At 43.9% G+C, this 27,853-nt stretch overlaps 1 protein-coding gene across 1 annotated transcript in view; it reads left to right on the top strand.

The window, feature by feature from the left end:
* birc6 (baculoviral IAP repeat containing 6) overlaps nucleotides 1-27,853 on the top strand; it is a 111,884-nt gene that overhangs the window by 66,027 nt on the left and 18,004 nt on the right. The window contains exons 66-69 of the mRNA XM_070916557.1: nucleotides 19,973-20,195; nucleotides 22,002-22,147; nucleotides 24,518-24,628; nucleotides 25,427-25,644. Of these exons, the coding sequence (XP_070772658.1) occupies nucleotides 19,973-20,195; nucleotides 22,002-22,147; nucleotides 24,518-24,628; nucleotides 25,427-25,644 (698 nt within the window). The remainder of the gene's footprint in view (nucleotides 1-19,972; nucleotides 20,196-22,001; nucleotides 22,148-24,517; nucleotides 24,629-25,426; nucleotides 25,645-27,853) is intronic.

Here is a 27,853-nt window from a genome sequence, read left to right as displayed (position 1 = left end):
CACTCGACTTAATAACAAATGGCATTGTACTGTGCTAACTGGCTGTTGCACATTGCTAATTGAAGTCATGGTGCATTCAGTGAAACGAAAGCTCCCGGACCACCTTCTTTATGAGAGCCAGTTGCCCAAGAGCTCTGAGGTGTCAATAAATGTCAAGAAGAGCAGCCTGTAATGGAAGAACTGGGAGACCTGAGAGAGCCCCCACCCCCCACCCCCGCCTGCTTTACGTCAGAAGAGCTGGTAATGGGTAAACAGATGATAGTCTATTCGTCGCACAGCAAGATGAAAGAGTAATAGCATCAGGGAGGGACTCGTGTAACTGTGATTGATCTTATGCTTATTCGAGCGTGTGTGACAACGTGTTCCACACATCCCCATTTTTTTTTAGGTGTTTTTTTTCACCAGAGAGGAACTTTTGAGCATTCCACAATTCACCTGTCAAACCTTTTTCACCGGAGCGCTGGTGACACTGCAACAGTGGGGGATTTATGAACTGCGCTCCCCATCAATACACGTGGCGAACGTCCGCTCTCTTGCCCACAAAATGGATGAACCTGCTGCTCACAGACACAGACTTTTCCTAGATCAGCTGCCCCGCGCTTCACCGAAACCTGGCTCAGTGTAACGGAGCAATCAGGGAACACGAAGGGAAGTGGGGAAGTGGAATCTGTTTCTGCATAAACGAAGGTTGGTGTGCAGATGTCACCGCGATAAGGAAAACATGCACTCCTCACTTAAACTCCATTTTTATTTACTGTAAACCGTTTCATTCACTGCAGGAGTTGACCTCCTTTTTTATTGTGGTCTGTGTTTACATCCCACGTCAGGCGTTACAACACCTCGCTGAGCACAAACTGACTTTTAACAGAGCAAACCTCAGCCCCAAACTGCCAACATACAAGACAGCACATTAAGTGTCCCACCAGTGATTTAAAAAAAACCCAACAAAAACTGTACCATTGCCACACCATATTTAGAGGACTCCTATCACTCTGTACCCCGTGCAGCTTTGGGACTCTCTGATCACTGTCACAGCTGCAGACCTAGAGGAACTGTGAACTGACACTGTGACATCTTATATCAGCTTTTGTGAAGGACGTGTGTGTGTGTGTGTGTGTGTGTGTGTGTGTGTGTGTGTGTGTGTGCCAACTACTACTGGGGGTAGTAGGCAGTGCTTTTTATAGACGCCGCAAGTTTGGCAGCAACCACGGTTACATTTTAAGTTTATCTTTGTGACTAACAACAGTTTTGTTTAGTGGCAAATATTTGAAGTTTCCACATCTTACTTTGAGGTCCTACATGTATTTTTTTTTTAATAGTCTCAAGCTCACATTTACCCTTAATCTAAAGTATGTGTGTGTGTGTGTCTTACAATACAGAGCTGTGATTTCCATCCTATGGAAAAGGTGTGGATGATGGTCTTTTAATTTACTGACAATATTCTCATTACCGGTGGGCACTGTATGAGTTTTATGTAGGGAAGAACTCAGTAGCCAATCTATAACCTATTTAAAAGTTCCACTAATCAATATTTTTGTATGAATAATGAATCCGATGACTACATGCAATGTGAAAGGCTACACTCCCAAGTGAATAAACCACAGAGAATTGTCACCAACTCCACGGCTCTCTGGAGCTTTTTAAGCCTCTTTCAGCTCATAGTTTGGGTTTTAGGGCACATTTACAGTTTGGTTCTGTCCGACTCTTTGGGTGGGACAGAACCAAACTGTAAATTCTTTCTCAAGAGACCAAAAAAAGAGCTAAAAGAAGAGTGAATGTTTGATTTACGTTCATCAGGAGGACACAAACATGACTCCAAATGAATACTAATGTTGCTCTGTGTCTGCTGGATGTATAAACATCCTGCTAACAGCTCGGCCATGACAGCTTTATGTCAGCTTCTTATGGAGTTCTTTTGCCCCCTGGTGGCCAAAAAAAATCAATTTAGGCAGCTTGGACAATTTGAAATGGAATCAAAGCAATTAGTTAATATTGATTTGTCTCATCTATCTGTCTATCTATCTCTTTTAGAGGGAATTACTATACCAATATAGTTAAACTAAGCATCATTAGCCTAGGGTCATTTAAGACCAGCCCATTTCTCTTCATTCTTGGTCTTGTACCTTAGCACGGCCTTCTTCAAATCAGTGGAGCTCCGGAGGCTGAAATATTTGTTTGTTTGTTTTTAAGCATTTTGCCAAAATATACTTGGTTTAAACTGGTTTTCATCCCGGGCTGTCTTCTGTGAGAGGACATGGCATATTCCCAGCTTGTGCATAAATTCATTAACAGTAAGTGAGCTCTTTGCGCACAAATACTCTGACCCACTTTAAAACGCAAGATAACCAAGGAACTTGACAATTAACAGTACTCGGGGCTGTAATTAACAACAGTATAGGTGTGGGGGTGGGGATGAAACACGTGCCCTCTAGATGGGGTTAAATTCAGTGCAACATTAAAATCACCCTACCACCCCTAGATGGAACAAATCCCCTCCTAAAGGATCCTCGTTTCACCTAACTACCCTGAACACCTTTTATTTGCCCCTTAGTCTTACCTTTCACGCAAAACCTTTATTTCTAGCTTCTATTCCCCCCACTGCCTGAGAGCTCCGCCTGCCCTGTCAGCCTAGCGCATTGCTCCACATTAATCATCAGTGTCTTGGCAAAGCCTTTTGGGATATATTACAGTTTCTCGCCGTTGCCTGGCACTCCATCACAGGAAGCCAAGCCATTAGTGAGAGGTATTACCTTTGAATGTCACCACAATACTAATTTGTCTTAATTGAAGAACGGATTTCTTGTATGTGTGTTTTGTTTGACACTAAATGGTTTCCAGATCTGATGTGTGTGTGGGGGGGGGGGGCATTACATCCACTTCCGTTCTACACCACCTTTCCCCTTTTGACTCATCCAAGACTGACGAGATTTGAAGTTAAACTAGGCGGCGACAGGCAACACCACTTAGGTAATGGCTATTTTGGTCCATCACTCATGTTGAGTGGGCGTGTATATACACTGTTGAACGGTAATCTGAACATGACTGGCCTGTTGGAGGGTAGTTGCTAATGATTCATCACTCCAGATACAATGGAGACCATGTGGAACTGACGGCAGTACCTGCATTGCTGTGTTGACGGAGTCTCTCTACCATTGAATTGAGTGTGAGTCTCTGTGAACAGTGGGGTTTCAGTAGTGTAGGCCTCCAAACTTTCATTTGCAATTGGGCTGATGAAAAGAAAGAGAGGTTTTGACAGTAAAGGAGTTCTGTATACAAACTCATACGAGCTTGCTTAAAGGATTTCCCCCTATCACGACATTATTGGAGTCCGTGCAAGGTGAAAGCCAAAAAAGCCACAGCACCACCTTCATTCATTACCACTCTTTCCCCGTGGATTTGCAAGGTGGAGTGCTACCAATAGTGATCATCATTGCAATTACAGGAGCCAATCGTGCACTTCTTCTCCCTGGCTTACGCTGTTGGATCGTACCGAAGACGTTTGCCACTCTGATTTCCCTCACTTCTTTTTTTCCCACTCGTGTCTTTAGACGACAAGAGCAGTCAATAAGCCTGTAAAGCTCAAGCGGCAAGAGAAAACGGTCTGTGGCTTTCAGTTGGGATGTAGCACGCATCAGCCAGCAGAGGGGAACTGTTCTTGTGATTACGAACATGCAGCCATAAAGATGCTTTTTGAATCCTAATCGGGTTCTGAGAAGCCTGACTATTTCTAACCCAGTCATAGCTTACACCTGCATATGTAATTAAGTAACCCCTGTGATGATCCTCATACTTCAAAGTTCAGAGTTATTTTGAAATTCATTCTCAACAAGATAATAATGTTGTTGCACATCTTTTCTTTAATAGAATTGTGTTTATTGTTGGTTATTATTTGTGGGTTGAGGGCATTTTTGAGACAACAGATATCTTAGGAGACGACAGTACCGCAGAGCTTGTCCAGAGCCACGTTTCTGGGGAGAAAGGTACTCTTTGACAGGAGCCCTGAAGCCATAACATTTTTGGCCCTGAAGAATGATTGAATATGGTGGCCAACAGTGTCTCCAGAGCAGCTTCCCAGCATAGTTCTTAGTTCTTTCTCTGCTTTTAATCCTGATGCTTAAAATCGCTTCCAGGCAAGTAGCAATTACAGTTCCACCAACTTGAAAATTAAGTACATTGTGTTGTCCAAAAGACTGTCTGGTTTGGCTCATGTTTCCAGTGAGTCCAGCAGTCCAAGAAAATCAGGGCAGTTTGTATTTCCTGTCAGGCCATAGGCGGGTCAGTCCTGGCTGGGGGCTTGCTAGTGTCCATCTGGCTCTGCTCACAGAGGTCCTAGCATATCCTTGTTCCTGCCACATCTTCCAACCCTTTGTTATCTCCCGGGATCATGGCTGTGACTTGGCAATATGGCTTTGTCTTCATCCTTAGCCAGTGTGTCCAGTTTCCTCCTCATGTCAAACTTCTTTTCTCCAACATGTATCGCTTTCTATACTTTCAATCGTTCCCTACTGATCACTCCAACCTTTCTCGTCTTAGCTGATGGCAGGTTTTTTAGAAAACCTTTCTCTTTTGCTTTTGGCGCTTCACAGTGTAGTGTAGATGTAAACAAAAACGATTACAAAAAGGTTAAGGAATGTGCCAATGATGCCTAACATGGCCAAGATGGACTCCTCCTGCTCCTCCTTGACCTCCAGTGCCCGCACGTCCTCGAGGGTGATTACTGTGGTGCCCATGATCCTGAAGCTCACCTAACCTGGCAAGGGGACACTTATCTGGAATACAAGGAAATCATGGAGACCGTGTCAGAAGTTGTCACACGTGCATGGAAAGGAACAACAGAACCTGGTCTGAATTAACATGCTGCTTTCAAGGCTTAGTGTTACTTCTTTTGACCTCGTCTGCCTGCTAATCTACCAGCCCAAAGCACCAACGTACCCCCCCCCCCCCCCCGCTCAGAAAGAAATCAGTCAGTGAATCAAACAAAACAATGGCCACATAGAGCGGAGTGGAGATTAGTCTGTGAACGCCAGTGTTTATGACCTGCCACAGCTTGAAGCCGAGCACCTCGACAACATTGAGCTTGACGCCAGCACTCGCTCAGCCTCATCCTTGGATTATCTGCAATGAAACTGTTAAATTGCCACCAGTAATGCTCAATGGCGTCCCCCCCCATGTCAAAATAAGCATGATTTAATGCTGCCATTTAGAGCCCCCTTGCACGCGCCCACCTCTTTTCTTTTGCCTTTAATGATTAACCACCCTCCACCCCCAGGTCCTTGTAAGTAGTTATTCTAAGCATAATTCCCACCTCCCCCGTGGAGGAGTCTTAGAAGGTAAGGACAAGGAGCTTGCGATGGTGTCGTCTCCAAGAGAAATGTGTGAGCAAAAAAGGTAAACAGGGTCATTCTTGGCTTGGGCTCATTTGGGAATGGAACTACAATCATCAGTCCCCGCAACTCATGTCAACATGCAGCATAGTTGTCACTAAATTCACTCTAATTCAAGAAATAAGGCAATGACAGACAAATATAAAAATGATGGTATAAAGAAAAAGTGGCTTACCCTAAGGCGTCTAAGGTGTAAGAAAACGTCATCCGGCATGCTTTTTGGATCCTCACTGGAAAACCGTGGCTTTAAGGGCATGCTACATGTGGAGACCTGGGGGAGAAAGGGGGGGGGGGGGTGGGGGGTGGGAGTGAGCGGCTGTGGAGCCACAGTCCCGGTGCCTGTGAGCGACCGACAAAGTGACGGAGAAGAGGAGTAGAAGGCAGCGGTGTCGCGGCGGCTTTGCGGTGCTCGGCTGCGCTTCCAGTGAAAACCTCCTTTTGTCACTTCTTTACTCCTCCAGTCTATAGCGCCACCTGTCAGGTTCACACAAAAAAAAACCCACCCCCCCCCCCAACTTCCCTTTTGATTAAGTTTGCCCTCACAAGTCTTTGCAGTCAGGTTTTTATCAGCAGGTTTGCATCGCTGCTGCTGCTAAAGAGCTTGCAGCCTCTTTTTAGGTGGCGAGGAGAAACCCCCTCCCCATTTGCCCCATCCCGCCTCCCCATTGTTCTTCTCATCCTCCTCGTCTGCTCCCTCTCTTGAGTTCCCCGTCACCGCTTTGCCTAAACTGCTCCACACAACTCCTCCGCCCCCCTCCCCATCTCATCAGTAGATCTACACACCCCCTCGTGCTGTGGCGTCCCTCCTGCTCGCTTCGGAACTCTTGTGGGGGAACAGTGCGATTAGTGCCTTTTTTCAAAAAAGCCTCTTGCTCATCACTGAAGCCCGCCTGCCAACACGGTGCGTTATTATATTAGTAGGATCAGCTGATGGTGTCTCTAAGAACAGGCAGGTTCCCTGAATTAGTCGAGTCTGGCAGGTGATATTCCAGAAGAGGAGGAAAAGCTGTAAAATCCCATGGAGCAGACGTCTGTAGAAAGGCAGCCGGAGCGCCAGACGGTTGCTATGGCATTTATGGATCTGCATCTACCGCCAGTGACAGCAGTGTTACGGTAGGTCTCCAACACCAGTTAGTCACCATGGGAGGACTGTGCATTGCATAACCAAGCAGAATGATGGCGAGAGAGGGAAGACGGATCCTGATGGCTGTGGCAATGAAGGAGAATGAGAGAGGAGGAGGAGGAGGAGGAGGAGGAGGAGGAGGAGGAGGAGGAGGGAGGGGGAAATGACATTGCTCATGCTTACTGTTGTCTCCTCCTCTCCCACTGCTTTGGGGGCTGGTTGAGCGCACACACCCGTACAGCCACCACCTAAACAACCCGCGCGCCAGCGGAAAAGAGAAAAAGACAAAAAGGAGGTGAATTCAGCCCCACCGTGCCACGCTCTGCTCCGAGTTCAGTCGAGCCCATCATCATCATCAGCTGCTGTTATTTTGGCAGACCTGCAGAGAGGGGAGGAGTGGAGGAAGAATGGGCAACAATAGGGAGGCAGTAGGGAAATAAAGCATGGTTGAGGCTGGGTGGAGGACAAAGAGAGAGGCAGTGGAAAGATGTGGGGGGTCTGGGCACGCACTTCGATATTTATCTTTAAAAGAGTGGCTTCCGAAATAAACGCACCATGCCTGCTCAGCTGTCTACGCTCCTCTCTTGCCATCTAACTTTCCCTGCCTTTTCATTTCCTAATTCTACTTCTCTGTGCGACACCCTTTGCTATCTACGTCAGTGGGTACTTTTATGGTTAGTTTCTCTCAGCTCCATTCTGAATTGTTGAGTTTAATAAATGAGGAAAACTGCGTTCCCTTCCAGTTTATGCATTTGAGCATAGGTCAGCGCAGTTGGACTGCAGTTCTTAATGTATGTCAACAGGCTTCAGATCCAGTCAGCTCATTTCTCCGAGCACTATGACTCACTCTCACCTGCTGGACAGGTGTCACAATTATTGTTTTAATGTTGACTCCGTAAGAGCTTTAAACAAACAGATCACAGCCACATTTGCAATCTTAGTGCTCCTGTGCCTCTAGAGTGTAAATGTGCGACCCACCCTTCTCCTGCAAAGTTACCCAGTTGCATACAGTTCCAGCTATCCACAAGAAATTAATGGATTCCACAAGATTCCGAAGCACGCTGCTTTGTTCAAGTACAAAAGTTAAAAAGCTGGTTGCTTTAAAAACACGACCAATGTGTATGAACGGTATACCCGTCTTCCTTAGGGTCAAACACACACACACACACACACACACACACACACAGAAATGAACACTATAAAGACAACCTAACTTAATTCAGCACTTACAAAAAGGTAACAAACCTATTTCAGCATTTCAGCCAGGATTTACTGTGGCTGGTTTAATACCATCATCACCTGCCGCCACCACCATACTTTCAATATCCCCAGGCAGATCAGTAGTTTATAGTTTTAGCGTTATCTTGACCTCGGGGGTAATCGAGAGCGCTGCAGCTGAATCTGAGGATGTCGGTAAAACAACAGTACTGCAACTATCTTCTTTCCTTCACGCTCCCGTCCTCATAACCTCCATGGCTGACCCTTCCTTTAGGTCACTACCTGCTAGTTATGGGTGCTGACAAGCTTAAGAAGAGATATATATATTCAGCTGCTTACCTGTTAATGGGTAGAGGCCTCAGTACAGGTCGAGAGGTGGTCCGATCAAACATACGGGGACGGCACCTGGGGTGATTCCTTACACCACCACAATGGTAAGATCTCAATGTTACGACAACAATTACATGTTTTGTAACAGGGAAAGCATGTGAAACTCAACCCCGTAAGTTTTTTTGTCGTATTAGAGGGCAGATACAAGCTGAATCACTGTAACGTTTGAACCCTTTTCACCGTGAGAGTCCAACGAACAAGTTACAAGTCAGTAAAGCAAGGCAACCTCTCTAAAACGAGCAAGAACTTGATACAGACAACCTTACTCTTCCCTTTTTGTAAAGCTGGCCAGTTGCAGCATCTGGTTGGTATCACTTGCAGACATTTTAGCCAATAACATAACAAGATCAGCGGTGTATGGCGTATGTTGGTTACTTTGCAAGCGTTGGGAAAAGTCCCAATCTCTTGCCTATGCATCTTTTCAATTTTCAAACAATTTCTGAACAGATAGACAGTTTTTGGGAGTAGTTGATGCAGCTTTCTCTATTTTTTTTTTTACCAAAACGTATGGTATTTTACCTTCCCGAAAATCATTACTGGGTGTCCTATTGTGGTTTCCATTTTAGTGCCATAATCACCACATTTGAAACAGGAGTTGCGGTCGAATAGTCTTTATTTGTTGAAGGAGGTTCCTAACTGAGTGAAATGACCCGGAAGTATAAAGGAAGCCATGATCAGAGAGAGTGGAATTCTCTAAATGCTAAGGAAAAGTTCTTCAGTGCTTCCTTTTTTTTTTCTATCTCCTTTAGCATACCGGGCCATCCTTAACGAAAGGAAAGGAGATGATGCCGTCCTACAGTTCCTTGCGGCAGCAACATTAAAAAGCGGCCACGGCAGTCCCACGTCAATAACATCCGCCGTCGCATAATTCCAATTGCCTATTGGAAGTGCAGTCAGATTCTCTCAGCACCGCGGTTGTCTTTTCCTAAGTCCTTATGAATTCTCCTTCGCCTCTTCCTTGACCTCATGGCGTTTTTCATCGAGATCAAGTGTTGGACACATTGTAATTTAGTTTCTGCTGACAGTTACTTTAATATTTCCTCTTCCTCTTTATGTAGTAGACTTCTTCTAATGTAGGAAAAATTCATTATGATCCCAAATGAATATTCATTCTTTGTACTAATCTAAAGGTTTTGAAATGGTCTGTTTCTACTCGACTCAAATGACGAGGTTGAAGAATAAAATGGAAAGGTTTCTCATCTAAGCAAGAACCCATAGTGTCTTTCACATAAATGTTTTGTGCAGATACTTAAAAACTTAAATGACAGGAATGATTTTTCTGGTTCGCAGTTACCAGTTTCAAATAGGAGTGAGCCAGATTTTGTTTTTTTTATTCTAAGAGCTTGAGTTTTCCTACTTATTCTAACCCACTTAAGATGTCCACACAGAGTATGTCAACGCAAAACTAACTTGAGTAGTTTGGTTTATAAAGGGACTCTTTGCGCACAAAAATGCAGCCACTGTTCCTTCCGTCCTTTGAAATGGCACAGAGCTTCAGGCCACGTTTTTTTTCCCAGGTTGTTCCACATAGTCTTGCTGCGATGCACATTATCTACAGTGTCCACTGAGGCAGATGGTGAGTTGGCGGAGACATGTCACAGTCTTACTATTTCAGCTACTCTCTCCTCTGTTCCGTTGCCCTAGAGGGCTCAGGAAGACCTGACATTGTCCAGCCATGAGCTTGAGTCAGAGTATTGGCCACCCACTCGGTTTGAACCGCATGTTCAACGCCTTTTTCCCCTTGGTAAGTCAACAGACACCCGTCCCCCGTAGCAGCCACCAGCCCACGCACCCGCTCTCCTGTTCACCCATGAGTTGAGACTCGGTGGTAACCCATTTAATGTTTTCTGGCTTTGCTTTTATTGACCATTACAGTAAACAAGTGGGTGTGTGGAGCGTATGGGTTTTATGAAGACCAATGACTGTCATATCCTGTTGTCTCAATGGGTTTGTTATGGCAGCACTGGGTTGGATATGTTACTCTACAATCTGCTAGAGTGGTCACAACAAATCCACTTGCGTGTATTTAATAATAATTTAAGAATTTAGATGCTGTGCAGTCTTGACATTGCCTTGTAAAGTTGTTAACATTACAAAACAGTTGTATATTTGCATATCTAGCAGACATTGAGCAACATTAGTATTCATTTGGTCTCTTGTTTCTTGCTACCTAATGAATCTAAGTCCAATATTTACTTTCCTTTTAGCTCTGGTCTCCCCCGACCACTAAGATGAATATCTGGTTCTTTATCAGAATCGGAATCAGAAATACTTTATTGATCCTTGAGGGGGGAGATTTAGCTGCTAAATATAACGGTTTCTTCGCGTTTAGTCGCTAACTTTGTCTGCCGTTTTGGTGCTGGGCCGGTGTAGGCTACAGTGGGGTTTATTGAAGCTTGTTTGTTTGTTTTAATACTAGATCTAGATACTGATGTCGATATTTTAAAGTAAAAAAAATATCGAAATAATGATTTGCTGGCCAATATATATATATATATATATATATATATGTTTTTTTAACAAACTCATAACATAAAGAAGCATTTTTTGGTTATTAAAAAATGTGACCAAGATATGTGCTGAACAGGACCTTTTTATAAGACTAAAAGGTGTGTTGAGACAGAAAGGGAAGCAAATTTCTTACTCGCACGAATTTGACCACTGGACCATTTGTGTTAATCCCCCCCCAAACAGCCAATGTACCAGCTGCGCTGTACAGACGTTAGCTGTAAGCTAGCTAGCAATTGACACACCGCTCCTTTCTGTGGTAGCGTGCCTGTGTGTTTGTGCTTAGCAAAAACTCATTCTTTTTGTTTCCCTTTAGTCCCTCTCCTAGTGTCCTCTTGGCTCTATATGTTAATGAAGCATATTCACGAAGTGCAAATTTGCAAACTCAAGTTGAAACATTGTCAACTGGGGAAACTGGGTTCAGGTGGACATGTCTTGGCACCAGTTTGCACCGACCCGGGCAAATTCACACCACTCACGTATTTCTATTGACTTTGCCACCTCTAAAATTCGCTTCTAATTTTTTATATCAGCATGCTAACATGCTCTCAATGACATGTTAACGTGCTAATGTTTAACAGGTATGGTATTTACTCTTATTTATTCTAACATTTATTCTAACTAGCTAGGTAGTTATTTGTTCATAAACCAAAGTAAAATTTTGCCCTGATGAGGGTGCAAGATGAAAAATCAGGGGATCACCGAAGTCTTCGTGATTCTTCCTAAGGAGGACCTGAATGTCTGTCTTAAAATGGCATGGCAATCCATTCAACAGCCATTCTGCTCAAAACCAAAAACATGGTGGCGCTCGAGGAAAAGTCTGAGGAACACAAAGTCATTGGGATCTATTCTCCATGAATGTCTATACAAAAGTTCATGGCAGTCAATTCAACAATCCATCCAATATTTCGGTCTGGACCAAAGAACACTGTGTGCTGTAAAACCAAAACAATGAGATAAAAGAGGCTAAAAGGCTCCATAGAGCTAAAAAGAGCTTTTTTTTTTTTTAAATTTGGTTTGACACGGAGTGGACACATTTTTGGCGCCATGGTGACGCTGTGGTTAGCACTGTCACACGTGGACACCTTTTTGGCGCCATGGTGACGCTGTGGTTAGCACCCCCCCCCGACATGCTGAAGTGCGCAAGACACTGAACCCTAAGTTGCTCCCGATGGAGACCATCTCATTTTAAATGTAGCAGTTTCTTGGGCTTCCTTGAGTGATTACAGCAGTGTGTTAGGAAACACCGAGATGCTTTATGAACAAACTTTCATCAGTGGTGATTGGAGTGTTGCCTCTCCTCTTGTATGATCATGCACACACACCCACGCGCAACTGCAGCACCAGCCAATTAAGGGTAATTATCAAGTGTGCTCATTCTACACCAGCAATGCCTCTATGCATCTCAGCCAGCCTCATTAGAAATGGACCTTGGTTCCCAGGAGCTGAATTATGAGCTGCACTGAAATGATTGGTATTGTTCCACTTAGAGGAGGAATAGCTGAGCAGAGGTATTTTACATTGTATCCATCCAGTTGAAGGGATTTGATAGCTAGTGTGTGTAGGCAGGAGTCGTGAGTGGACAACATGGTTTGGGGGTTAAGTAGAATTTCTCTGACATTTGATACCAGTGCGGGATTTTCTGTGGTTTCATTATCAGTGCCGTCTCCAGGTTTGAACTATTTGGCCGTGCGGTGTCCAAGATGACATGTTGTTGTCCTCGTACAGGTGAGCAAGGAAGTCTAAAAGGATATAAACTGCATCTATATTTTTATTAGACAGTACGCAGTAAAGAGAGACATAACACGCATGTTTAGAAAAGCCATAGATTAGAACTTCAGTTGCTGTGGGTACATGATTTGCTCATAATGTCACTGAGCCACCAGAACGTCTAAGCATCGATACCACAACGCAATCAAATCTTTAATTTATCGGTGCTGTCGTATGCGTAATATCCAATGTTACGTTCTCCTTCATTTATTCTCTCTCTAGCTGATAGGTTTTTGCCCAGTGTATGATACATATCACCGGCAACAAAAAGCAATCTAAGATACAGGGATTTCACAAGGATTCCATGTCCTGACACATGGTACAACTGACTTATGGGTTTGCCTACAAAACCCTTTTACTGTTGGGTCCACTCATCGCAAAATTTGGAATATTTTGACCATTATTGCCACTTACCAGGCTAATGAAAATGAAAATACGTCAAACAACTCTTTTCTATACCATGCTTTATTCACCAAACATTTTTGGCTATCCTGCCTTCATCAGGGTCACCTTTACTCCAGTTCATGCTGGTCTGCACCTCACTGTGTGCCGTCCGTCCATTTCTTTCTGCTTATCCGGGGCTGGTTCGCAGTGGCAGCAGGCTAAGCAAGGTAGTCCAGAAGTGCCTCATCCTAGCAACGTTTTGCAGCTCCTCCTGGGGGATCCTGAGGCGTTCCCAGGCCAGATGAGATATGTAGTCCCTCCAGAGTGTTCTGGGTCTACCCCGGGGTCTCCTACCAGTTGGATGTGCCTGAAAGACCTCCAAAGGAAGGCGCCCAGGAGCCATCCTGATCAGATGCCCGAACCACCTCAACTGGCTCCTTTCGTATGACTGAGCTCCTCACCTCATCTTTAAGGCTGAGCCCAGCCACCCTATGGAGGAAACCCATTTCGGCTGCTTATATCCACAATCTCATTCTTTCGGTCACTACCCAAAGTTCATGACCATAGGTTAGGGTTGGGATGTAGACCAAGTGGTAAATCGAAAGCTTTGCCCTACGGCTCAGGTACCAACTAACGATGGTTGGCACTGCGATTTGATTTGCACTTCATCTGTATGGGCGAGCACTACAAATAATTAATCACTTCAGCTCCAACAGTGAAACAAGCACTTTTGACCACACCATTGTACTATTGTTTGAGCCAGTTTGCGGCTGGTGTTGTATCCATTACTTCGACCCATCTGTGACCTCAATACTAGAGTTTTTGTGTGGACTTGCATAAGAAATGTTGGTCTCTGCCTTCAAGATATACATGTACAGTGGGGCAAAAAAGTATTCAGCCACCAATTGTGCAAGTTCTCCCACTTAAAAAGATGAGAGAGGCCTGTCATTTTCATCATAGGTACACTTCAACTATGAGAGACAGAATGGGGGGAAAGAATCCAGGAAATCACATTGTAGGCTTTTTAATGAATTAATTGGCAAATTCCTCTGTAAAATAAGTATTTGGTCACCTACAAACAAGCAAGATTTCTGGCTCTCACAGACCTGTAACTTCTTCTTTAAGAGGCTCCTCTGTCCTCCACTCGTTACCTGTATTAATGGCACCTGTTTGAACTCTTTATCAGTATAAAAGACACCTGTCCACAACCTCAAACAGTCAGACTCCAAACTCCACTATGGCCAAGACCAAAGAGCTGTCAAAGAGCTGACACCAGAAACAAAATTGTAGACCTGCACCAGGCTGGGAAGACTGAATCTGCAATAGGTAAGCAGCTTGGTGTGAAGAAATCAACTATGGGAGCAATTATTAGAAAATGGAAGACATACAAGACCACTGATAATCTCCCTCGATCTGGGGCTCCACGCAAGATCTCACCCCGTGGGGTCAAAATGATCACGAGAACGGTGAGCAAAAATCCCAGAACCACACGGGGGGACCTAGTGAATGACCTGCAGAGAGCTGGGACCAAAGTAACAAAGGCTACCATCAGTAACACACTACGCCGCCAGGGACTCAAATCCTGCAGTGCCAGACGTGTCCCCCTGCTTAAGCCAGTACATGTCCAGGCCCGTCTGAAGTTTGCTAGAGAGCATTTGGATGATCCAGAAGAGGATTGGGAGAATGTCATATGGTCAGATGAAACCAAAATAGAACTTTTTGGTAAAAACTCAACTTGTCGTGTTTGGAGGAGAAAGAATGCTGAGTTGCATCCAAAGAACACCATACCTACTGTGAAGCATGGGGGTGGAAACATCATGCTTTGGGGCTGTTTTTCTGCAAAGGGACCAGGACGACTGATCCGTGTAAAGGAAAGAATGAATGGGGCCATGTATCGTGATATTTTGAGTGAAAACCTCCTTCCATCAGCAAGGGCATTGAAGGTGAAACGTGGCTGGGTCTTTCAGCATGACAATGATCCCAAACACACCGCCCGGGCAACGAAGGAGTGGCTTCATAAGAAGCATTTCAAGGTCCTGGAGTGGCCTAGCCAGTCTCCAGATCTCAACCCCATAGACTTTCAACTCCCTCTTTGGAGGGAGTTGAAAGTCTGTGTTGCCCAGCGACAGCCCCAAAACATCACTGCTCTAGAGGGGATCTGCATGGAGGAATGGGCCAAAATACCAGCAACAGTGTGTGAAAACCTTGTGAAGACTTACAGAAAACGTTTTACCTCTGTCATTGTCAACAAAGGGTATATAACAAAGTATTGAGATGAACTTTTGTTATTGACCAAATACTTATTTTCCACCATAACTTGCAAATAAATTCTTTAAAAATCAGACAATGTGATTTTCTGGATTTTATTTTCTCATTTTGTCTCTCATAGTTGAGGTATACCTATGATGAAAATTGGAGACCTCTCTCATCTTTTAAGTGGGAGAACTTGCACAATTGGTGGCTGACTAAATACTTGTTTGCCCCACTGTATATGCATCATATCAGTTTGTTTGTGTGTGTGTTTCTGGATGATTCACTGCCTGATTTGAAATGCAACTTCCTGACACGCTATTTTGCTGAGCCAATTGATTCGACGCTAGGTGAGGCTACAGTGGCAAACAGGGAGACATTAGAATCCAACGGCACTGCTTTCATTTCCCTTACATATGCCATGCTAACTCATCGCAGGCACTCCCGCTCAGCTCTAAGGGCCCCCGTTAACTATTAATCAGCCTGAGCATCCAACATGGCTACATGCAGCACCCGGCTTTGTACGGCCCCCAGAAGGCCCTTAATCACAGAGAGTGGAGACTCGCTATTCGTAGCAATGCAATGACTGCAGGTCAGCACTACCAAGATAGTCATAACTGTGATGGATGTCCAGCCTCTTTGGGCTGCTGCTTGTCTTGTGGCTGAGAGGAGAGCAGGCTCTGATTTGTCTCCTTACTCTTTGCTCTGCATCACTGTTTGGTGAAGGAGTTTCTTGAATTTCATGGAAATGGTATTTACAGGCGGGGAAAGCCAGTCCATATGATTTTTTTTTTGTTGTATGCTAGAGTTGTTGTAAACAATAATCCCGATATTGTAAGTGAGTCCGCGTACTGTTGCCATAGATTTATCATATCATTAAATCAATATATTTATGTCACCTTTGAAGCATTGGGACCAGTTCATTGTTTTATCAGGCTGGAAATAAGAGTAGAGAAAACAATTTGATACATGATTAACTGTACTGGGATACATTTAAATCTGAAAAATTATATATAAATGAATAAAGTGGATCCAGGATTTAGCAAATGTGTCTGCATTTTAGCATATAAAGAATAAAAAAAAAATTCAATTGAATCACTTAATCTCAGATTATAACTTGTTTAAGTAATGACATGACTATTTGAGTTCAACATGCTTCATTTCTTAAACTTGTATTGTTTAGTGTGTTTGCTCATTACAAAGCCAGTTGTTAAGCAAATACATGGCCCCCCTCCCTTAAGCAGTGTGTGGCATCATTTAACAGTGCAAAGCAAACAGTCCTCCCGCCCCACGGATTTGAGCTTCAAAGTAACTGAATTGGATCAGCGAGTGGCACTAAATGAAAAGTCTGAGGATCACCAAAGTCATTGGGATACATTGTCTGGGAACCACGAATGTCTGCGCAAAAATTGGTGCCACTCCATCCACTAGATGTTTCACTGGATAACTGAAAACTTTGACAAGCGAATCGCCGGGGGATCGCCGAAGTCATTGGGATTCATCCTCTGGAGGGCATGAATGTCCGCACCAAATTGTGTAGCAATCCATACAGTAGTTGTTGAGATGTTTCACTCAAAAGCAAATATGTCAAGCTCATGGTGGCGATTACAGCCAAAGTCATTGGGATTCACCCTCTGGGGACCGTGAATGGTTGATGGACCAGCATGGCCATCGACGCTGCTACCATGGCTAAAAAAACACGAGTTTCCCAATGTCTGAAAAACGGGAAAGAAAAAAGAGAATAAATGCTGTACGATGGTCAGGGGACCCAAGTGCATTATATTGTCCATGGCACTAGCATCCTTGTCTACCTAGCCTTGTTTATTACCCATTTGTTTCTTGTTGATGCGCGTGTGTTGTTCTTTTCTCTTTCCGTAGAGTCTGCTTGGCATTTATTACCACCAGAGTAAGGGAAAAACCAATCTGACATTGACACAGAGTAGGGGGAGGAATTCTGATGAGTTCCACACAAAAGATCAGAGTAATTACACAGATGTATCTGGAAGGGATTGGGATTCCACGCTAGGTGTCATCCAGACACACTAGTTAAAGGATCTGAGAACAGATTAAAGGCCTGGGAGGTCAGTGTTGAGCAGATACTGGGAGAAGGACAGTAGGGAGCTGGGAATTTCAATATAAATGTAAAACAGTCTGGGGGCCACAAACAAGAGCAGTTTTATTTATTTTGAGACGCTGACACTTCAAGGCAAGCACGTGGATGCACAAGTACCTCCGCACACGCCAGACAGCCCCCTCTCAGAAAATGATATGGCTCACACAGTCAGCCTGTTGATGCTTGCTTCACTGTCTCAACTGACCCTTGTATTTGATTGAAGTGCTGCTTGACGCAACTGACAAACAATGGCTGAATTAACTCCTCTGAGTCTTGGATAACATTTGTTTTTCTCATTTTGTTTTAGCATTGACGCAAGCCAACTAATACTTGTACCTAAACCCCTAATGATTACTCAAGGGATATGAGTTTATGTCATATTCGACTGTTTTTGGGGTCTAGGGATGGCGATGTCGGACAGGCAGCCCATCACTTTTGTCCAGACTGCAATCCATCCAATAGTTTTTCAAGATAAATCCTAATGACTTTGATGATCATCTGACTTTTCATCTCAGTCTCTTACTTAACCAGTATGTCAACATCTACTCGATCAATTGGCATAACATTTGGTATACAGATGAAGATTAGCGCCTCCACACTGACCCCAGAACACACATTTATATGTAGTTATGAATCTACAGCAAAGCTAAACTAGACGCACACAATGAATTGTAATAACTTTGGTGATCCCTTGACTTTCATCTAGTGCTATTATTCAGTCACATTTTTATGCATTTAGGCTGTAAACTTTCCCTGCTAACTATTAGCATGTTAGCATTGTCATTGTGAGCATTGCGCTGTCGTCTTCAGTGCCAAGTGGTCATTCCTGACATTTTCTTCTGCCATCTGTTCATGCACGGCGTACATAACATTGCTCATGCTGACTGCCCAGTTCTTCCTTTGCACCCAAACATCCTCGCTGTTGCTGCTGCCTGCTGTGTAATATTAGCTAGTAAATATCCACCCAACACCAGATGTTCAGAAAATGAAAATGTTTTTATGATACGCACTGCAACCAATTACACCCACTGGAATTTCAGTTCTTCCACTTCACAGCAAACTATGAAATCCAGTAAAAAAAAAAAAACTAAATTATTTAGAGTTATTGAAGCCCCAGACCACAATCAATGTAGAGCACCTTCTCACCCCAAACAAAAAAAAAAAATACCAGTTGAGATCATTTCACCATTTCTGTTATCAGTCTATGATTCAAGCCTACCACTACATAAAAAACAAAAAATAGAGACTGCTTAAGATAATTATTATTCTTTGACCAAAGCGCTTGCTGTCAAGTGTGAACATTCATTCAGCGTACATCTCCAGCTGACTCAGGCTGCAGAGCCATCCACGTCCTGTTATTTCAGCCCTCAGCTGTGGGCAAGAAGTAGGAGCTGTCAGGTTTGGTTTGTGAATTTAGAAACGACTGAGGTAGACCATTGGCTGTCACCAGCCATGCACACACAGACACACACACAGTACATATGTCACCACTACCAGGCTCTTCATATCTGCCATCCATACAGTCCACTTTCATCTCCTCGCCTCCTGATCGGGCCATTTGGCATTCTTTGCATTCATTTATTCTTTCGCGGAACTTCTTGTTGTTAATTTTGCCTCTCACCCCCAAACTTTTGTTCCGTCTGATTGATTGATTAATCAATTTATTAGGGGGCATTATCTGCCAAAGCCTTTGAGGGTTTCTTTAGGGTAGACTTGCTTATGGTGTCCTCATTACTTATTGACTCCAACCTACGCCCTGGAGCTGCTTTTCACCGCTTCGGGGATTTCCCTTGGCATGTCATTTGTCTTTTTATCCATTGCTAGAAATCTGATGATTTTCAGCATCCCCTTTCACAAGATTGCTGTGATTGCTCAAAGTACCATCTGTCTATCTATCGTGATTCAGTGACACTGGCTCTTCCCACAATCAGTGCAATCTCAAACGCAATCTGGAGTTTTCCCTTCCTCGTCTTTTGATCTCTGAGCAGAGATGTGCACGACACACAGCTAGGTCACTGCTGCTGTTGGCAACTGTAGAACACAGCATTCCTGTTCAACCCCACATCGGAGATGTTGGATTGAGATCTTATTGTATTGTTGGTTTTACAATTCCTCCTTCTACCATAATCTACTTACTGTATGTAAGGTGCAAAGTAACAAAGAAAACATTTTACTGGGACCAAAAAAAAGTTTCCTCCATTAATGTCAGTACAAATCATGTCAAATCAAGGCCCTGCAATGAGGGGTTGCTTCGACTGAACGTACAAAAGCCAGTGCTCTACCTTGCCTGAAAGACATTTATTATTATTATTATTATATTATTATTATTATATAATTTATTGATGACTTATTTCTATTCTTATTCTATTTTACACTCAGTCTTTATTATTGCACAAGTATGGGACCTTGCGGACATACATTTCACTTTGATTTTTGTAACCTGTATGATTATATGTGACAAATAAACTTGAACTCGCTGCCACTGGTGGTTGGAAGATTTACAAAGGAGGCTGCTGTCAAATTGTAACATCGCTTCTGGCTACCAGTGGCAGCGCTGAGTGCATGAAAAAACCTTTCTTGCTCAGAGTAAATCAGTTTTTGTTGTTACTTTGCACGCACTTAGCGTCGTTAAGAGGGATATTGCCTACCCTCCGGTCCGTTTATGTTTTCAGTATTCTTTTCAAATCTTTCGGAGCTCCTCTGTGGCTGAAATGAGTTCTGAGAAATGGCAATTAGGAAGATCCAGGATCATGTTGGTGATACCAACATACACGTTCGTTCCTTTATCCTTTTGATCATTGAACACGTTGTATCCTCCTTGTCACTCTGCAGTCTTGGATATGGCACGCCATGTGCCCCTGTATCGGGCCCTACTGGAGCTACTGAGGGCCATTTCCACCTGCACGGCCCTCGTTCCTCTGCTGCTGCCTCTCTCCGGAGACCCGGGCCAGGACGAGGAGGAGGAGGACGAAGAACACTCTGAGGGGCAGACCTCTGTTGGGATGCTGCTGGCCAAGATGAAGACATGCGTGGACACATACACCAATCGCCTCAGGTGAGAAAATCCATAGAACTTAATAATAATTACATTTAGAGTTTTTATTTTAATTTGAAATATAGAATCCAAATGTTTCACACACACACACACACACACACACACACACACACACACACAGTACTTAAAGGTGTATTGTTACACATCTTATCTATCATATCTTATCTTTTGGGCTAAAACAGACTTACATACATAAGCCATGACCTCACCACTCCAGTATCATTCACTCTCCTCTCTGCTTTACTGCCGAACTGGGAATCTTTTTACATCCGTAGCCCTGTTCAAACTTGGCATTAAAATGCACCCCAAGAGGCACTGAGGACACATTGAGATTCAATCACTAAGCTGCTTCTGTAGGTGTCCAAGGACACATGTGCATAAATGTGTTGTGTGTTTCATTATAGCAGGAAAAAGGCTAGTCTCACCAGAGAAATCCGCCACCGTCAGATGAGAGGGCTCACTCCTGTTAGCTTCTTGTCGAGGCATACACGTGCAGTGTGTATATACATACATACATACATCAAGTCAAAGTGGCTGATTATGAATGATGTATCTGATGGCATTTTTAGAGAATGCTTGTCATGAATGTTGCAGCAGCCATCCTGTGGTTCATCTAAGGTACCACGGGAAGAACAACCTCCATAGTTCGTTATAAGTCAAGGAGACAGCAGTGGACTACTGAAGCTTGGTCCAGGCAACATTTGAGACCACTGACAGCTCCAAACTTACAATTTGATTCGCTCTTTGTGTTTGTAGCTGAAATATCAAAAAGAATTAAATCTGCTCCATTAACAAGTGAAGAACAGTTAGAAATGTGTAACTCAGCTAGTGACTCATCTTTTAAAGGCTTAGGATGAATGTTACTGGAATAATAATGGGTCTCTGATATTAGGGCTAAGCAGTATCAATTGAAATTTAGAGAGGGCAAAGTAGTCCATCAGTCCACGTATACGTGCATGTATCACAACGTACATAAAATAACCAAACGGGAATGTCTGTTTTTTGGTGAATCCAATAAATGAAATACTTGGTACTTCATTGCGCCGATACGAAACTCATATAAAAATCCAATGCTGCCATCAAGTTGTCCTCCTCACTGATTTTTTTTTTTTTTTCATCATTGGCCACACTTATATATCCAGAGATATATTCCAGCCCTACCATATCACATATCACAATTAATTGTTGAATTTGCCTCGGTAACATTAAATAAGACTATATCTTTAAAATCGCAATTTCTGCAACACGTAAAACTCACTTAAAAACCTCTAGGTGGAACATTGCAGACTTGTATTTCCACTTGTAATCTTAAAATCATTTGTCCGGCCGAGATGGTCGGGGTACACACAGCCTAATGTTGGCCTGGATTCAAATCTTGGCAGTTGGTTCAGTTTAGATGTGTTTAACATTTCCTTTCCTTTAACGGTATCCTACAGTACTATATGTCCTATAATTATTACAGGCCTTATTATTTAAGTAATTGAGACTGCTGGCTGCTGTTTATTGTGCAAAAGATCAGAATTGGAGCAGCTTTTTCGATAAAAAAAATACCTTTATCAACCCTGATCCTATTTCCAGCTTAGCTCAAGGCATCACTAGTCAACACGTCTACCGAGTCGATGTGTGTATATAACATTGTATATGTTAATGCATTACCATTCTCATCACCATTACGGTGTCCTTTTGGAAACTTAAAGGGAAAACAGCTCGCTTCATCTTTGTGAATAATTCAAGTTCAATTCAGGTGAAATCCAAGCAGCACCCAATGTCACGTTGTGGCTGAATGTATATTTGTGTGTGTTCCAGGTCAAAGAAAGATAAGAGTAAAGGTGTGATGAAGACGGATAGCTCAGATCCAGAGCCCGAGGGCTTGACTCTGCTGGTGCCTGACATCCAGAGGACAGCTGAGATAGTCTACGCCGCTACTACCAGCTTACGGCAGGCCAACCAGGGTATGTACACAAACACACACACACACACGCGGCTTTATTGCCAAACACTGTTGCATCTGATTTAAATCAAAGCCTGAAGACTCTTGGGTAACCACGGTACATATTTACATCAGTACATTTGAACTTGTGCCCAACACAAACCCAGTTTGGAGTCTGGGATTTTGAGCAGAAATGTTAAGCCCACATTTCTCTCCTCACTCTCTCCCTGACTTAAAACACTTGTTGGCTGGCATCCAGTATTTTTCATTTCCCTTCTCTTGACTAGATCTGAAAAATTTCAGCAGGTCTCCAGTCTCTCTCCATTTGTCTCCCACACCCTCATCTGTTGTCTGTGTCCTGCCCTCTTGGTGCAAGGACAAGAAAATGGGTCTCTAAGTTTAGCTTACCAAAAAGTCTGAATTCCCCCAGCTGTGATTGACTGAAGCCAAGCCATTTATTTTTAATCAAGGAGGCTATCGGCCCTGTTTTTGAAAGTTGACCAAATGGTCTCAAGCTACAGGTCAAACTCAACTCTCGGTAAGACTCCTTCTCATGTGGCTGTGTGGCTCTAGATGTCCATAATGGACTGTACACGTTTGAGCTCCTGTATCTGAAATTGCCCCACAATCCTTGGCACCTTTTGTGAGCCTCTCCAAGCTGTGTACATGGAGAAAGAAAGAAAGAAAGAAAGAAAGAAAGAAAGGAGATAAAATGATTACATTAAACCTCCCCCATCACCTTGTTGCTAAACAGCCTTCTAACTGATCACTTAGGTGGGTCAATGCCATTAGATGTGGTGGAAGTGTGCATTCGGGGGTGGGGGGGGTGGGGTGGGGGGGGGGTACAGATAAAGATCAATGTCATGTCACTTCACATAAAGAAATCCATACGATAAAGACCTCGGGAATCACACATCACGCACAGTTGTGGAGCTTACGACGCAAGGGCCTTGATAATGATTGAATCAGGACAGAGAAATATAATATCTAGTATTGACCGAGGAGAGGAAGTATTCCTCTCGAGCATCCATATACCTGTGCTGCCTGAACAGGCCGAATAAATGATAAGATCCCTGAAATATACACCTCTTCACCTCCAGTGGAGAAAACAAAAAACGTTGCTTCAAAGTTTGATTATCCAGTTAGACCAAATAAACAATCTTTATGATATTAGTATGGCGAATTTGCTCTATCAGTCATGCCACATTGCTAACCTCTACTATAAGTCACGACTGTGTTTGGCTGTGTGATGACAGCAGAACATGTGGCTAGCAGCAGCATTTTGTACAGGTTGTTAGTAGGGGTCAGATTGAGCTGCTAGCTGCGGTGGTGGAGTTGCCTTCAAAATAACGGAGCACCGATATCCTCGAGTGACAGCGCTCTCAAAGTACCTTTTATTTTGGTAGCTCTGGCCATTATTTCTAAAGTTGCTGATATCTGGGAACACGCAGTGCTACACGTCATTTGGAGCCAGAGCCTGCGCAGTGGTGATCAGGGGGGTGGAGCCACAGTATCAAGGTCCCGCCCATACACCTGCCCAACCCAATTGCAAGCACGCCGCAGTCAAACTCAGCTGTCAGTCATGACGTGTCACCCCGTTTTTATGGCATCAAATAACGAATTAAAACCAAACTTGTCACAAAAGTAAACGCTTGAACAAACATCAGCGTGATAAGAACTACCTAAAATGACAGAAACCATCTTTGGGGAAAAAATGTATTTGTACTTTGATTTTTTTAGTTTGGCCCATGTCCCATCTGCTAATGTGGAGGGGGGCGGGGCTTATGAATTATACTGCAGCCAGCCACCAGGGGGGCAATTGAGACGTTTTGGTCGTCTATGGTCTGACCACATGTGCCTGTCGCCCGTCTGACTTTATTTGCAGCGGTGTTACTGCATTCTGAGATTTCAGCAGTTGCGGTGGTGAGTACAATGTCATCGTAACTGATGGGACCAACGGCCATCCACGGTGTAATAAACTGCAGTTATCCTTTTGGAAAAAAAACCCTAATGCAGTAATGCTCTTGACAATAATGTGTGTTGTATAGAAGCAGTTTTCACCTTCACGTCTAGTTAAGATTGATTTGTCAAAGTTGTTCCCCCCAGCCTTTCTGTAGTGCTTCTTTATGTGCATGCCCGTATCTGTGCGTGTTGTTGACAAAGAGTAGTGCAAAGACTGCAGCTGGTTGCTCGCTAAGGTGCCTTTTCTGATAAATAGCCCCGTGGCAGGCAGGCAGGCCGGCCTCTGCAGGGTTTTCACAAGGGAAAGATGTCCTGAAACTGACGCTTCTCGGCCACGGTTACTCTCTTAAATGCCTCCAACCTGATCTTTTTTTCACTCTCAAATCACATTTTTTTGCTCCCACCCCCAAACCCCCCACCCACTTGCCAGAGAGGAAGCTGGTGGAGTCTTCAAAGAAGGTGTCAAGTCGGCCCAAGCCCCTGTCCATTCTGCGCTCTCTAGAGGAAAAATACGTAGCTGCCATGAAGAAGCTGCAGTTTGGTGAGTTCGCCATTCCTCTATAGACTTCCTCCTCCTTTTCCCAAATACACACACACACACACACACACACACACACACACTCTTATGTCTCCATCCCCTGTTTGACAAGATACAGAATGCCCACGATGCCAGAACTCTGAAAGGGAGGCAGACTCGGGCTACGTTCTTGCCCTGCTCGTCCCTTTTGTCTTGTCCGTCACTCTTCATTCGGCCATGTCAGGATTAATTACACTGTTGTTTTTTTTTGCTGTGTTGTAATTGGTTTTGTAAGCAGCTTGATGTCTGAAGTAATTGCTAGTGACGTGACTGTAAACACGTGACTGTTGTTTTAATGTGCAGACAGAGTAGAAATAGAAAACTCAAGACAGGGCTAGATTATAACAAGACTTTTTATTGTATCGTTGCATTTATACAGGGGAGTGTCTTTTATTTGTAAGGCTAAAAGACATTCAGTTGGATGGAACTGGAGAGTTTTTGACTGAAGTTGATTTCGCACTACAAGTGTGATTTTGCTTCTAGCTTAAGAAAAGCTGAAAGAAAGTTTTTGTTTGTTCAGACCAAGATAAAAGTTTTTTTAGCCAATCCAATGAGTCCAAGCAATATTGCGTTCTCCTTTAACAAACACTTTTTAGCTTGACTTCTAAATGCTTCTACATGGGCAATGTGGGACATTGTTACGTTGAGTGTTGACAGGTGGTAACGATAGGTTTTTGGGTGTAGTTGGATGTAAGAATGGGTACTTTACAGGACAGTGACACTCTCACAACCTCCCTCACTCTGGTCTCCTCTCTTTTCCAGACACCTTCGAAATGGTCTCCGAGGACGAGGATGGCAAAGTGATGTTCAAGGTCAACTACCACTACATGTCTCAGGTGAAGAACGCCAGCGATACGAACAGTGCAGCCCGATCCCGCCGCCTCGCCCAGGAGGCAGTCACCCTGTCCACCTCTCTGCCCCTGTCGTCCTCGTCCAGTGTCTTTGTCCGCTGCGACGAGGAGAGACTGGACATCATGAAGGTAAAGTGCTGCTTCAACGTCTTATCAACTGTATTAGGCCGGGCACCAGAGTACGAATGTTTGAGACGTAGAACCATGATTAGTTTTGATGACCCAACAACAGTCATTGTACAACAACGTTGTAGTAAAATGCGTCAGTGTTATGATATCATGAATATAACTGATGGAACACACCCATAAGGGATGTTGTGCACTGTACTGTTTCTGCAGCTGACGTTTATACCACACAGCGTTGTCAATGACAGCTCTTACTCATTGCCCCAGTGACATTTAATAGATGGCTCTCCCCCGCTCAAGTTTATTAATGGCAAGTCTTCCTTTGCTAAATGTCACAATCCTCATCTGTTTAGCTCGGTTACGGCAAAGGAACCCCGTAATGAAAGTCCACAGCATACCAACAACGTCGGAAGCAAAATAGATAATGAATGACGCTCATAACAGCATTTTTATCCGTGCACAAAATATTGAAGTAACTAATGTAGGTATGAAAGGAAATATACACGGCAAAACCGTAGGCAGCTGAGGGAATACTGTTCTACTGTTTGATTTGCCATGAAAACAATGTGAAGGGCGAGTGGTCAAATCATACATTTTGAAACATCAAACAAAGAACTTGAAGCACAAAATGTTATCCATTTTACCACCAAGCAGAACAACCATAATACATTTTAGCTGTGATCACAAAGTGGGGTATAAAAGGATAAGATTTTCGTCCACAGCCAACAGCCCTGTCACAGCAGTGCACACTTTTGTTATGCAAACATGTTCATACAAACCTACCGAAATTACTCCCCCCCCCCCCCCCCCCAAGAATAGCATGGCCTAAGGAGCATTGGCGGAATGGGACTGTGGCTGGCGAGGTGGAAATCTCATGATCTGTGAGGGGTCAGTACATCCTTGCACCTCGCCCCTGCAGCCTCACATTAGTACCGAAAAAGCAGCCCGTTGCGTTTATCCACGAGCCCGTCGCAGTGGCACAGTTGGTTTCAGTCTTGAAATGCTTCCCCACCAGATTTACCCAACTTTGGTTAGAAGCTCTGAATGGTCATGTCAAAATAAACTTAATGCATGAATGGTGCTCAGCGCCCTCAGGAAATATTGCAAGTGTAGTTGCCGAGTCATCTCAGTGTTACACACCCTGACAGCGCGACTCCAGACCGATGTGGTGGTTTAGACAAGGGTCAGTGTTCTTCTCTGAAATAAGAACACGTGTGAGAGTTCTCAATTACTACAATAAGTACTCTTTGTTGGGACAAATTTACACCTTTTATCATTCTCATTAGTTAAAGGAGTCCGGTGACCTCACAGAGTTTTGCCCACCGTTTAAACTGAGCAGTGGTCTAATCAGCCAAAATACCTGAGAACACGTGGGGGTGGGCAGATCCTTTAAACTGCCTGGGAAGGGATGTGGAATGCCTTTTTGTGAGGCCATATTCAGACCGCATGGGGAAAGCACAGCCCCCCCCCCAACGCAGGGTTGTCCAGCAAAAAAGCTGAAGTAAAGATAAAATAATTGTCGCCGGGATTTTCCGGAGCTGTAAAATCTTCTATTTCAGTTTTGGCATCTGAGAAGCCTTCAAACTCATGGATCTATTACTCAAACTGGAATCCCTGGATCTTATTTCATGTCTCCCCGGGAACCTGAATGTACACCGCACGCCCACAATAGCTCCTCATGTAGTTTTAACACAGGACTGTTTCCCGTCTTTCTGCTAAATGAATGTGGCCATATGCGGCCCGTCTTCAAGAAATCTACAGCAAGTCCAGTTGGCTTTGATTTACCACCAGATGTAAATAAAAGTCTTTATTTGCTGTGTGCCACTTAGAATGTTTCAGCTTCCAGATCAGGTGAAACATTGCAACCGCTTACTACAGATGGCTCGGGAGCATTTTGAGGCGGTACTGCATTCACCTAAATAATCCAGGAAGCTCGTTCACCAGCCTAGAGGTAGTACAGATGAGCACCTTGGTTGGCAATTCTCGGCTGATCCTCCGTAGTGCACAGGCCCCAGTGAGGATGGGTTAGGCAGTCATTTCACGATCCTGCATCCGTACCATAGTCCCACATTTCTTTTTGTGTCTTCTAAAGGAACCTTGTAGCCCCCACATACTGTATATGCAGTGCCTTCTCTCTTTCAGTGTTGCCCAGCCTGCCTGAAGTCTCGCAAGTCTGGCAGTGTTGGCAGAGCTCTGTCACACTCCGTCCGCT

This window comes from Enoplosus armatus, chromosome 12 (genome assembly GCF_043641665.1).
Source record: "Enoplosus armatus isolate fEnoArm2 chromosome 12, fEnoArm2.hap1, whole genome shotgun sequence".
NCBI lineage: Eukaryota > Metazoa > Chordata > Actinopteri > Centrarchiformes > Enoplosidae > Enoplosus > Enoplosus armatus.
Note: the sequence above shows the minus strand (reverse complement) of the source record. Positions and strands in the feature narration are given on the sequence as shown.